At 50.3% G+C, this 12,737-nt stretch overlaps 1 protein-coding gene across 1 annotated transcript in view; it reads left to right on the top strand.

Annotated features, from left to right (window-relative positions):
• ASTN2 (astrotactin 2) overlaps nt 1-12,737 on the top strand; it is a gene marked incomplete at its 5' end in the record, with an annotated part of 313,041 nt that overhangs the window by 156,862 nt on the left and 143,442 nt on the right. The window contains one exon of the mRNA XM_080356001.1: nt 9,993-10,143. Coding sequence (XP_080212127.1) covers nt 9,993-10,143 — 151 coding nt within the window. The remainder of the gene's footprint in view (nt 1-9,992; nt 10,144-12,737) is intronic.

Genomic DNA, 12,737 nt, shown 5'->3' with positions numbered 1-12,737 from the left:
CCTCTGCCTTTCTGCCCCCCCCGCCCAGGTCCCCCCAGCAAGGAAATTCCCAATTTGTAGGCAGGGAAAGCAGGGTGGAAAGATGGGAACTACCACAGCCAAGCTCTCTTTTGAGCTAGAATACATGTATGTTTTAAATGGGAACATCTTTTAGCTCATCCCAGGCTCGTCCCTTTGGGATGACGAATGAGCGGTGACCTGACATCTGGGTTTGCTGATTATTTTGAAGGGTGAAGACAAGGGCAAGGTGGATGGATGCTTAGTTCCTCACTGGCATCTGATTGGGTCTGTGTGTCAGGAGCAGATACGGGTGAGGTAGTGAGGACATGGCCAGAGCTCATCACAGCGGTGAAATTAATGACGTTTTTCGTCATGCCACATAGTGTCTATGTGAATCTGTGTTATATTTCAATCAGCCCAGGCAGGGCTGCAGTCTCGGCTTGGTACCAGGGTGGTCTGACCCATCTGATGATGTTTTCAGCCTTTAATAATTTAAGATGAGAGATCCCAAGCCTTCTGTCTAGGCTTTTGCTCGATTGCTTGTTTTTTCTACGATTTCTTTTTCTCCCCCAGGCAAAACTGTTGCCAAGGATTGAGGCAGACGTTTTGCGGAGGGTCTCTCTCTTTTACAGGTGCAGAACTGCCTTAATTTGGCCAACTTAAAAGCGCTTTTGAAAAACATGAATCGCTGCACGTGGCGTGAAGTCTTGTTTGATTTTAGCAGCGAGAGCCGGCAGCAATCCTCCATGCCCGAGCACGGCCGAGCATCCCTGCTCCACAGCATTGGCCGAGCATCCCTGCTCCACAGCATCGGCCGAGCATCTCTGCTCCACAGCATTGGCCGAGCATCCCTGCTCCACAGCATCGGCCGAGGGCGAGCTTGGGTCTCGCGGGGAAGGGAAACTGTGGAAATGGAGGAGAGGAATGGGTTATAAGAGAGGATGAGGATGGTAAATGGGCATGAAGGCGCCTGCCCAGGTGGTTTTGCCCCAAGGATTGCTCTGCCCTCCAAAGGCTGAATGATGCTGCGTCCTGCAACTGCTGTTAAAAAATGTCGTATTTTCCAGGCTGAACACCTTCCCCTTCCTCCCTGCCCTGAATAAAACCCCCATGAGGCTTCTCTTTAGCAAATATTACCAAGTTTGCAAAACTCTAAAGCCGGGAAGTGCCAGGGTTAGTTTGCTGTGCAGCCTTCAGGCAGCCCCTCTGTGCATATGCATTATGAAACTGTCTTTAATGGCATGATCATATCCTAGTTTTTCACCTTTGCCTCGCTGAGCACAGCTGATGTACCTGCTCTGGGAACGATCTGCATTAATATGGAGCTGTAAAAACTTCAACCAAAGTCAATGAGAGCTGTGCTTTGAGCAGGGGAAGTGCCATTTAATGCTAAGCACTCTGGAAAATCAAGTCTAAATGTCTCAAATTTGGTGCATGTAATGTAGTGGATGTTTTTTACATTACCGTTTCTGGGCCTTAGCTCCCCATCTGTAAAACAGGGATGGTAACAGGGAGACTGGGAACTTAATCCATTTATTGGTTGTAAAATATTGCTGATTTCTGGTGTTGAGCAAAGAATCAGGAACCCATGAGGAGCTGAGTAATTGTACATACACAGCAGTGTCTGAGTACAATAGAGTAGGAGCTACACGTCCTCCAGCAAAGGGAAAACAAGATACTGAGAAGCTGCAGGTGAAGTTGTTTTTAGGGTGCAGAGAAGCCTGCAGATGTTATAGGTACCCAGAGGTGGGGTTTGGGATGCCTGAATGCTGAGGTCCAGATTGTTTCAGGCACCCGGACACCTGGTTACAGCTCAGCACCATCACCTTTGGTATCTGGGGGGAGACAGGTCCTGCAGATAACCCTCCTGTGTGTGGTCTTGCAATCAACACCTTCAATCAAAGTGCATAATTTCCAGACACTGAATTAAGGTTGCCTTGGCAACTTTAGTTCTCACTTTTTTTTTGAGTTTTGTATATGTGACATTGTAGCCTTTCTAATTTCCTTTAATATACTTTTCCTGCGTGCTCAGACCTGTGTGTCCCTATGTTGCGTGGCAGTGGATGCCTGACGGGCTTCGATGTCCCATCAGCTCTGCAGTGCCCATCTGCTCCCGTGAGCTTTCCTCAGACACTTGCTCTGGGTCTATGTTGCACAGCTGATGTTCTGCAGGATCCCTTTGCTGGTGGAGATCCCACCATCCAAGCAGAGACAGCCTGGCTGTGGCCTTAGAAGTACTTTGGGTGCTCTATCCCAGCACCCTGCAGAAGGTCTCTCCAGCAGCACCAGCGAGATGGGCTGGTTGTTATCACCGTATTACCTCTGGGCATGTCAAACACCCCTCCAGTGGCTGTTTTTCACTTCTAAATTTAAGCCAGAAATGCATTTACAAGTTCACTGTTTTGAAATGAGTGTTTTGAGAGGATGGGGTGGATGGAATTGCTGGGCAAACGGAGCTAGTAAAAATACTAATTAGCACAGAGAAATCATTTGATAATTTTCATTTATGTATTTTTTAATTATGCTTTGCTGCCTTTACTGATAACCCCGGCGCCAATAGTGTGATCCGTTTTGCTAGATAAACATAATACTTTGTGAGTTAATTAGTGCACAATTACTATCAATTAATACATACTACTACTACTGATTCCATGTTGAACAAGCAGATTCCACTGCTAATAAGTGTTTAAATTATTAATATTTGGGGCTTCCTAGAACCCGTCGTCGAAAGGCTTTTTTGGTAATCACAGGGGTGTGAGAGCCCAAGGTGTCTCCTCAGTGAGCCTGGAGCTTTCTATTCCTGGTGGTTTAAAAGTTACTTTTTTAATTGTTTAAATTATTAAGATGTTGAAACTGTGCTTTTCCCGTGCTTCTTGTTTGCTGCCGTTTTTTGAACTTATAAGAATTCACGTTATAAAGCTTTTCTTTGCAGCTGAAGTTTGGAGGAGCAGTGTAGGGAAGGGGACAGGTCAGGCTCATCTCATAACTTTGCATGCTTCATAGGTAAATAACTTAACTAGAGTTAATAAAACTGAATTAGGTATGTCTGGCTCTGGCTGGTGATATGGTTGGCAGAGGGAAACGGATTCCTTTGAAGCTGAAAACATCAGCTGGGACATTAGGAGCGGTTGTGATAATAGCAACAGGGAGACGATGCTCTGCTTGTCTTAAGTGCAGAATGGGATGGTGGGGACATGAGGGGGGATGCAGTGGGGTGGGGGGACCCAGCGAGCCCCCACATCCCCCAGGACATGTGTGCATGCGATGGACTTTCCCAGCTCGCTTTTATTCCAGTGTGGTCGGTTTTGCTTTGCTGTAATTAAATCTCTGCCCCTTCTGATTGCTGAGGTGTGAGCTCCAAAACACTCTGGCAGAGCGATGGTTTTATTCAATCTCTAGCAAATTATTGAAGCGTGATGGGGAATTTTTCACACTTTCAACCTCAGGGTTTTTGGGAGAGAGTTTTTGCAAGTGTTTATTGTAATATTACCACAAGAAGTGAGACTACCTGGAAAATTTATAGTAAGCAGCTCGTCAGCAGTGGTGTGTCAGCGTAGCTCCATTGAAATGCTCTTGCCGTCATGACTTTAAGGATGATTTCTCCCGGTTTAGGACCTGCATGATGGTTTTTCTTGAAACCTTCCAGCACTATTAAGTTGGCTGAAAAGTGTTTGTGGGTGCACTGGGGCAGAAACTCATTTTTTCTGCATAAAATAAGAAACACATGCCATACACACACATCTTCAGGCACCACACTAAGAAACCTGTTTGAAGACATAGACTTAAGTGTACCAAAGTTTCAGATTGTGAAGTCTCTTGGTTAGAAGCTGCCATCAGCTTGTTGGGTCCTCCAGTGTTGGGGCTGGAAATTAACTTTTCCACAGCATCCCAGCTTGGTCAGTGCATGGAGGGACTTGCTTGGGAAACTGCTCAGGGCTCAGTGCTGCATTCACTACAGATGCAGTAAATGCTGTAGCGGGTGCAGGAGGGGGCTGTAGAGAAAACAGTCTATTGTTGCAGGCAGAATAAAAGAGAAAACAGTTGAAATCCTGGAAAAAATATACCCCTCGGTCTTTAAATTGGAGACCACTTTTCTGAAATGACCATACATTCATCGTAATTTGGGTGTATAGCCGCATGGTCCTGTGTGCAGAAAAGCTGAGCCTGTGGTGCAATCAAGCCAGGTTGGTATTGTGCTGAGCGTGGGAAGTGCTAAAAGTACTAAAAATAATTTTGAAAGCGTCCCCTGTTGGACATCCAGCAGTGGTGAGCACCTTTATTCCTGATCTCTTGTTGCCTTGGCTCCCTGTCTTCAGCATTAAAATATACCTGGTGTAGAGAAACTGTGAGAATAAATGAAGGTTTGTGAGATGCTGGGGGTGCTGAGTGTGGGTTCCCAGAGTTGGCTCTCCCAGGGAATGTCACATGCTGGGAGCGGGTCTAGGGTCACGGTTGATGGCACCTTGGGGTCCCCAGGGACCTGCAGCTGGGGTCACATCCCTGTGTGCTGGTCAAATCCCGACAATTCACTCACCACTGGGCTTTGCAGATGTCATTTGTATTTTATTTGCTATATGTAATGCCTGTGTAAAAATGTGCTAATGCACTTTGCCCACACGCTCAGCTGGGATGCACGTGTCGATCGAGCCTTTGTGCCCGTTTCTGTGATGAATTTTGCTGGGCATTGCGCGAACACGCCGAGCAATTCCCAGCCTTAGCACGGCCAAGCGCTGCCGTGCAGGAAGCCGGGGACGAAGGACTGAGTTAACTTTGCTTCTGCTGTGATCTGTAATTCCCTGTCCAATTTGGTATTCAAGCTTGCAGCTGAGAGCACCTTCCCCTCCCGACTCACCGTCTTCCACCCAGCATTTGCAATTTCTGGCTGGTGAAGAAGTTTCCAGGCAGAGCAGAGGCAGAACCGTTTGCACAGCAAAAAAAGCTCGTGCGGGTCCCGCTTCCACCGATCCCATTAATATCTTCGAGGCGTATACTCGGCAACTCGAGGAAGAGTTCGGCAACCTCGCTAATGATTTCAGTGCTGGCGGGATTAGCGGAGGAAGGCGGGGGTTTAGTGGAGGAAAAGATGTGAGGGAGAAGAGAAAAGGAGCGGAGGAAGACGGGAGTGGAATAGGTGAGAACACAGGTGGTGCTCGGAGCATTTACTGGGGAGGAAATAACCAACTGTAACAAGTCTGGGATTGTGTCTGGGGGCTCCTCAGAGGAATTTTCCCCAAGCTGAGCATCCAGCTCCTCCTGGAAACTGCTTTGGGGGGATGGATGCTCAGCTTGAGCTTTTGGGGCTGTAACAGGGACTGGAAGGGGCAGCCACAGCTCCTACGTGAACATCCATGGGGCAGAGGGTGAGTGTCCCTCTGGGTAGAACCAGCTCTGGGTGAGATGACCTGATGGGACAGAGAAGAAGGGTGAAAGGCAGGGGATGTCCAGGTTTAACCCCTGGTTGGGCATAATGGGAAAAGTGAGCAAATTCTGCCCAGGGGACACCTCTCCGCTGGGCTCTCAGTAATGAGGAGACCAGCCCTTCCTCAAGCTGTGCAGCAAAATAGAAGTTTTGTGGCCAGAGCTGGTCAAAATTGCCCAGGCAAGCAGTTCTCAGGCCAAAAATCCAAAATGTGGGTGTTGCTCTGCACTGTTTCACAAGTGCATCAGCTGTTCAGATCCCTGTTGACCAGGGTTTTGCTGACGGGAGTGGGAAGCAGCGTGAGGTGCTGGACACGGAACACCCTGGCTGGGCCGTGTTGGGGCGTTTTGGGTCCCTGCTCTGTACTGGTCCCTCCCTTGGGGTGAAGCTGCAGGTGACACAGCATCACGCCTCCTGCTGCTGGTGTGCCCTGACTCTAGAAACTCATGAACCTCAAATCTCCCCCTGATCCCTCTCCAAACACACTTTGGGGAGCAGATGGTGAAGCCGCACTGGCTTAGTCCCCAGCTCGCATATTTTTCTTTGTTTTGCTCAGCGATGGTTAACTTTGTAAGACACTGAAGTCTTTAACCATTAGCAGGCAATAAGAAGGGGCAGCTGAGTTGGATAACACCCTCTAATCCCCTTCCAGGATGAGCTGGAGAGAAGAGCCACTGCAAAGCTCAGGAGCTTATGCTGAGCTGAGTGCTTTGGAGGCTTTGAGAATTGCCTGGTGTGGTATTTCATGAATAAATAACCCCCAGTGATATTTGTCACTGAATCTGTTTCATTAATGAGGGCCTAGAACAAAGTGGGAGGATGGAGAGAAGTATTTTTGAGGGAATCGAGGCGAATGTGGGTGATGGGAGGTGGCTGGGTGAGGATGGGTGCAGGTCTGCACCCAGGCTGGTGGAGAGCCCTGCTGTTGTGCATTGCACTGACTGTTTGTGGCGATAGAAGATGTTAAAACCTGGGATTTTGCTGAAGCTGCGTGTCATCAGCGGGTGCTGGCGGAGAGGGGAGTGCATTTCATTCATAAGCGTATCGTCTGCATGTGTCTTTGTGAAGGCTGGAGAGTTAAAGAAAGAGCCTGTGGGTGTGTTCATAGACATGCCTGTGCTTATGGAGAGAATTGGACACTAGAAGTCAGGTCACTTGCTCCAAAATGCCCTTTTTGAGGAGACTTAGCATCTGTTTCAAGGTGGTGAGGAATTGCCCTGCTTGATCCCTGTGGTTTTGGCACCTGGGTCCATCCAGGGCCACCAGCAGCTTCTCCCAGCTCACGGGTGTCACCGCAGAGCCCGTCTTCTCCATCCTGCCGTGTCAGCATGGACCCCGGGTCACTCAGAGAATTTCAACACAGATAGATGGAGAAGAGGAGAAAAGAGCTGTTCTTTTGCAGACAGGTCATTACCGCAGGGAACGTGATTCATCTGTCAGGGCTGGTCTAACCTGGCATGCTCAGGCGGTGGGGGGGATGGCTGTCCCCTGCGGGCACCGTGCAGTGGTGACCAGATGCTGTCATCGCTCCTCCGGTGTCCCCTGCCTTGTTGGCACTGCTGACTCTCCAGGGCTGGCTCTGGGATTTGGGGCTGCGGTCCTGTACAGCGGGCAGAGAGGGTCGGGCAGGGGTCACCGCCGGAGCCGTGTGGGTGGAAAATCATCTGTTCCATCCCATTGTCGCTGCGGGAGGCAAGTAATTAATTATTGCTCTTTACCCCTAAAATTAAATGGAGCCGCTGGGGCTAGCAGTGCCAAAGGCTCAGCTCTGCCTGCGCTGAGCTCAGCTCTGCTGGCCTCTCCGGAGGCAGACGAAAGCCAAGTTTGCTCCCAGCTCGCTCCGAGCATCCCGTCAGCCCTCTCATCCCCCCGTCAGGGCGCCGCGTTGAAGTGATGCTGCTCTAATCTCCCAACAACTGGCACAGAAGTGATCTGGCCGAGCAGCCTCTGTCCGTCTGCAGGCAGCAGTGTCACCCCGCTCCTCTCACAGGTGACATTTGAACGCTTCGCTCTGGCTCTGCTTCCCCACCTTCGAGCGAGGTTAATATTTTAATATGCTTAATGGCTCATTCTGGCTCGGCGGCCCCTGCCCGTGCTTTGTCGAGGGTCATCCATTACGCCAGCCATGATTTCGGAGAGCGAGGTTCCTGCTCCCATCCTCTGCACTCTTGAGGGCAGAAGGTCGGCTTGTGCTTCCAGCTTTTAATTAAAACCATGACGAGCTGCCCTTGCCAGCCCCAGCCTGGGAGCGCGGCTGTGGGATGAGCCAGCTTCTCCCAGCATCTCTCCAGAGCTGCCCAGCCGAGGCTCCAGCCCCAGGGTCTCCTGTCCACCACCCAGGGCAGCTGTAGCTCCTCACCTTCTCCCCCCAGGGACATGGGAGCTGCGGGAGAGGCTGGTTGGTTGGTGGCCAAACAGAAAAGCCAAAAGGGAGGATGGGGACACGGTTCTCCTTGCAGTCCACCTACGATGAGAAACCCCTCGGGAGGAGCAGATGGGGCTGAGCTTTCTGGTGGGCGGTGGAGGAGTTGTCATCATTTGTTTCTTTTATTTTTTTTTAATAATTCTCCCTACTTTAATAAACAGTAGTTTTGGTTAGTAAATAACATGCCCTTTCTCTCCCCCCATCTCTCCAGCAGAAATACGTGCTCTGATCTGATATATTCTGCCTTTCTCACTCCCTCACTGCAGAGGAGCTGCAAATTCTGATGGGAACAGAGTGCTAATAGAAAAGGGGCTCTAAAGATGTTTGAAACATGACCAAGAAAGGACAGAGGGAGATTGAGCTCCAAATATGCTGGAAAATCTAGGAGAGGGGCCAAGAGAAGGGGGAATATCAGAAGTGTGATTGCCAAGAGGGAAAAGTTAATTGGGAAGCATTAATTGGAGGGGAAAGGGGCAGCACAGATGTGAATTTGCGACACAGGGCGGTGATATGGCTGAGGGCACCGTGATGGGCACGGAGCTGCCCCGGGGCTGGGGACTCATCCATCCTAACCCATGGAATCTGCCAATTTACCAGTTCTTGCTGGTTTTAGGGTGTTTTCCTTGTTGAAATTCCCAGCTTCTGGAATCGCCTGGAAATCTGGAATTTGCAAAATCACGACTTCACTACTTCATAGGGCTTTATTTCTTTGGGTTTGGTCTCTGGGTAGTTTCTGGCTCACAAGTCTGCAGGGAAAATCTCGATTACGCCCTAAAGGCTCAGAAAGCAGAAGGCAAATTTATGGGTATGGGGAACAACCCAGTGACTGATTTATTTTTAAAATCTCATAATTTTTACGCCGGTTTCATGATACAGGTTTTTTTAATGCCTGACTCATGATTTTTCCGAGCGTTTGGTGCTGGCAGGGCTGCGAGTGTGACACCGTGTGTGCGCGGGGGCCTCGCTGACAGATAATGCGATGCTGTGGTCCTCAAGGGCTGGCGAATATTCCTCCGCTGCCCTTTCATTGCCAAGCACACAGCTTTCAAATTAAAAACCCTCCAAAAAAGGGAGACTAGCCTGGAATTTGAGTTGTTACGTGGCTTTTTAGGTGCTGATGGAAGTGTGGGGGAAATGCTAAAGGAGAATAAACCGCCCTGTGACTCCTGGCGTTGCCTCGGGGGATATTTTAAGGTCAGAGGGGTCAGTGTTTATTTGCAGCCCCCTGTGGATAAAGATCTAATAAACAGCCTGTGGAGGTCAAGTCCGTGTCCATCAGTGACTTGTTCTGTGACCTTGGGTAAATCACTTTGTCTCTCTCCTGTCGGTGAGAGGGTGACCAGATCTGTTGACCAAGACGGGTTGCAGGTATCAGTTAATATTACAAAATGTGCTTTGAAGATGAGTAATACCTTGGAGATGCTTAAAGCTCTTGACGAGCATCTGCGTTCCCTTTGCAGGAACCCAGAGAAAACGAAGTGCCTGAATACTTTGTCACAGCCCAAATCCGCTGTGTGTGCAGCTCGGAGAGGCAGCGCTGGGAACTTCCCCAGGCTTTCTGTTGCCATTGGATTCGGGGACATTTACGCTTCTTGCTTGCTTAAGAGAGGGATGTCACAGCACGGCCGTGCCTGCAGCTCTGCGAGCTGGAGCGGTGTGTCCCCTGCTCCTGGTCCCCTGTCACCAAGCACAGGGATGAGCCTCTGCATCTTCATCCCAGCAAGCAAAGCCAAGTCCCACATGGCTTTCCAGCTGTGGCAGTGACCCCAGGCCATGGACAAGGTGTTTGTCCCAGCTGTGAAATGTTCAGGAGTTTCACTGTCATGGATTCGCTGTTGTCCAGTAGAGGGTTGGATTGACACACAACTGCAGGCTGCTAATAAAGTGTCTTTTAGTTGCCAGTTTGCAGGAAAATGGTATATAGTATCTTTGAAACCCCATAACTGGTTCATTATGATCAAGGATCAGATGTTATGCAGCAGATAGCTTGATCACAAAGCCTTAATTTTCTAGGGAGGCCTCCTTTGCCTCACTTTTGCTAATCAAAACGCCGTGATTTTGCCTGAGCATCTTTCTTCATGGATCATCCTGCCCATACCATGTGCCACCAGCTCCCTGCCAGCCCTAACGGTGCCTTTTCTCTCCAAGGGAAGAAGCGATGCTGTCCACCTACTTTGAAACCATCAATGACTTGCTCTCCTCCTTCGGGCCGGTCCGAGATTGCTCCCGCAACAACGGCGGCTGCACCCGCAACTTCAAGTGCGTTTCGGATCGCAAGGTGGACTCGACGGGCTGCGTGGTAGGTCTCCCGGGGCTGGCGTGCGTTTTGGGGACAAGCCGGAGGGGACATTGCCTGCTGGCTCTCTGGGGATGTGGCCACAGGGACCTGTGTGCTGGCGGTGGGTTCCTCCCAACCCTGGGGCCCTCATGGCAGATCACAAATGCCGTATGGACCGTGGGGAAGGAGCCCCGGGGCTCAAATGAGCAAAAGAAAAAGGCTTGAGGCTGATGGTTGTTTTCCTGCTCGTCAAGAAAGCCTGAGCTAAAGCAGCTGTGCTTTTTCTCCTGTCTTGTGCCTCTCAGTGTGGGATAAAGATGAAATGTCTCCCCATCCTCTCCTGCTCTGCACCCCTCAGAGTTTTTATTTGTTTCTGAATGCGCTCACGTCTTGCCAGAAAACTCGAATCCCGGGTTTTGCCATCTCCCCTCCAGGAGACCTCTGACCGCAGCCGTTAGTTTGGGCAGAGGCTCTGAATCACTACCAGCTATCGATGCACAGAGGGGTTTTGCTGTTTATTCCCGTGGGCTGCAGCGGAGCTCAGCACCTCTCCCGGCTCTGACACATCTCCCCTTGACAGCAAAGTCACCACTTCCCCGCGTGCGGAGCTTGTGCGAGTCTGGTACCATGTAGAGATGCGGGGGCACAGCCTTGGGAAACTGAGGGAACCCAGAGCATCACTTCTTATCTGTCTGTTTTAGGAGCTGGGCAGTAGTTGGTGATCCCTGAGGTGGTCCAGAGCTCCTCACCTGCTCCTCTTGCCCTGCAGACACACACCTGAAACCCCCCAAACCCCTCTGCCCCTTCCCTCTTGCCGCAGGCAGAGCCCCCGTCACCCCACCCCTCCCATCTCCGCAGAGGAGGGAGTTAAGTGTCTCTTTATTTATTGAAGATGTTTATACACGGCAGCAGGAAAGGTCAGGCTGGAGCGGTGCCGTCCCGGGGGTGGCGTTTTCATTATCCTTTCCTCCGGTTGCTTGTTAAGGCCATTTAGTGCGACAGCCTGATGTGTCACCAGCAGCACTTGGTGCCATCCCCCCTTGCCGCTCCTCTCCGTTTCCTCCTTTCCTTTCCCACTGTCATTTTCCTTTGTTCCCTTTTCCAGGGAGTTCTCATCTTTTAGGGGTTTTTCCTCGTTTTTTTGGGTATTATTTTGCTCTGAACACAAACGTGCCTCCCAGACACTGTCAGAAGCAATCGAGACTCCAGTTGTCCCGTGCCGCTGGGAAGACGTGCCTTTTTTAAAAAGTCAGGATATATTAAGATAGAAATTATCAATTAATTACAGGCCTAGCGCTCACCACGCTGACATGTGGAGAGGCAGAAATTGAAAACTCTGTCACTCGGGGCTTTATGTAAAGAGAACAAACTGTGTACAAGGGCTAGCAGGGGGAAGGGAGGGAGCAACTGCCCTGGGGAGCATCCCCTACCCTAGAGGTGACACATGGGGATCTTGAGACCTCCTCCTTCTCCTCTTCTCCTCCTTTTCTCCCCACTGCAGGAGTGTGGGGCTGCTCTGACCTCTCTGCAGCCCCGAATCGTGGGATGAAGCCCCCCCAGCTCCTCATCCCAGCTGCAGCATGAGGACAGCAGAGCTGAGCTCCATGGGGCAGTTTGGGGACAGCAGCTGCATCCCCTGTCCCATCCATGTCTCTCCCTGCTTCCCATCAGGCTGGCACCAGGGACACAGAGCTTCATCCCCCCAAGGTGTCCCAACCCCATGTGGTGTTTTATACTTGCAGGTCCCCTGCAATGACTGGGGTATGAGCAGAGGTCTGTTGGACACTGCCCTGTCTTTCTTACTGTGGTCCATGGCTGTTGTCTGGGGAAAAGTCTGTCCCCGCCCCGAATTGTGCTCGTGACACTGAGTGGGTTGCAGGTGATGGGAGCTGAGTTTCGGAGCTTCGCCACAGCCCCAGCGTGCGACCTCGTGGCATCTTCTGTGCTGGTCCCTGTGCTGGGCAATACGATACGTCCCCTCCTCATCCCACCCTGCTCCCCGAGTCTGCCTGGTGCGAGCTGGGCTTCCCTTGCGAGCAGGGATGGGGTCGTTTGCTGCAAATTTACAGGGATGTCAGTTAGTTTTAAAGCTGAACTGCTGCGAACTCAATTTGCCAATTTGGTAAGTGCTATGGGCAATATCGGGATGTAATTTAATTAAGCTATCCCCTTTTTATAGAGTTCAGGGAGCATTCACGTGCTAATTTTAGCACTAGGCTTCCTTCAGCTTGACTCTGGACGCTGTTTCGCAAATCATGACATGTTGTTAATCTTTACCAGTCAACAGTTTATTAATTTGCGAAGGCCACAGAAGTATATAATCAGTGGTTCATCAATCAAGGCTAAATCCAACAAATGTTCCAGGCAGGTACTGAGCATAAAATATACATGCAGCCTTGTAAGCAATTAATACACAGCAGAGCCAGAGCCTAGCAGCTCAACCAGGGAACAGCACAAATCTCAGAGATTTCTTATTCCTTTTAGATATATAATCATCATCTGTTACCAGTTCCTTCGTGTCCTTAATACGGCTTCCAGGAATTCTGCAGGGACCGGGGATGCATTTATCTTCGGGCTTTTTAGTGGCGTGGGTGGGCTCTGCCATTACCTAATTG

The sequence above is a fragment of the Nesoenas mayeri genome (assembly GCF_963082525.1).
Source record: "Nesoenas mayeri genome assembly, chromosome: 18".
NCBI lineage: Eukaryota > Metazoa > Chordata > Aves > Columbiformes > Columbidae > Nesoenas > Nesoenas mayeri.
Note: the sequence above shows the minus strand (reverse complement) of the source record. Positions and strands in the feature narration are given on the sequence as shown.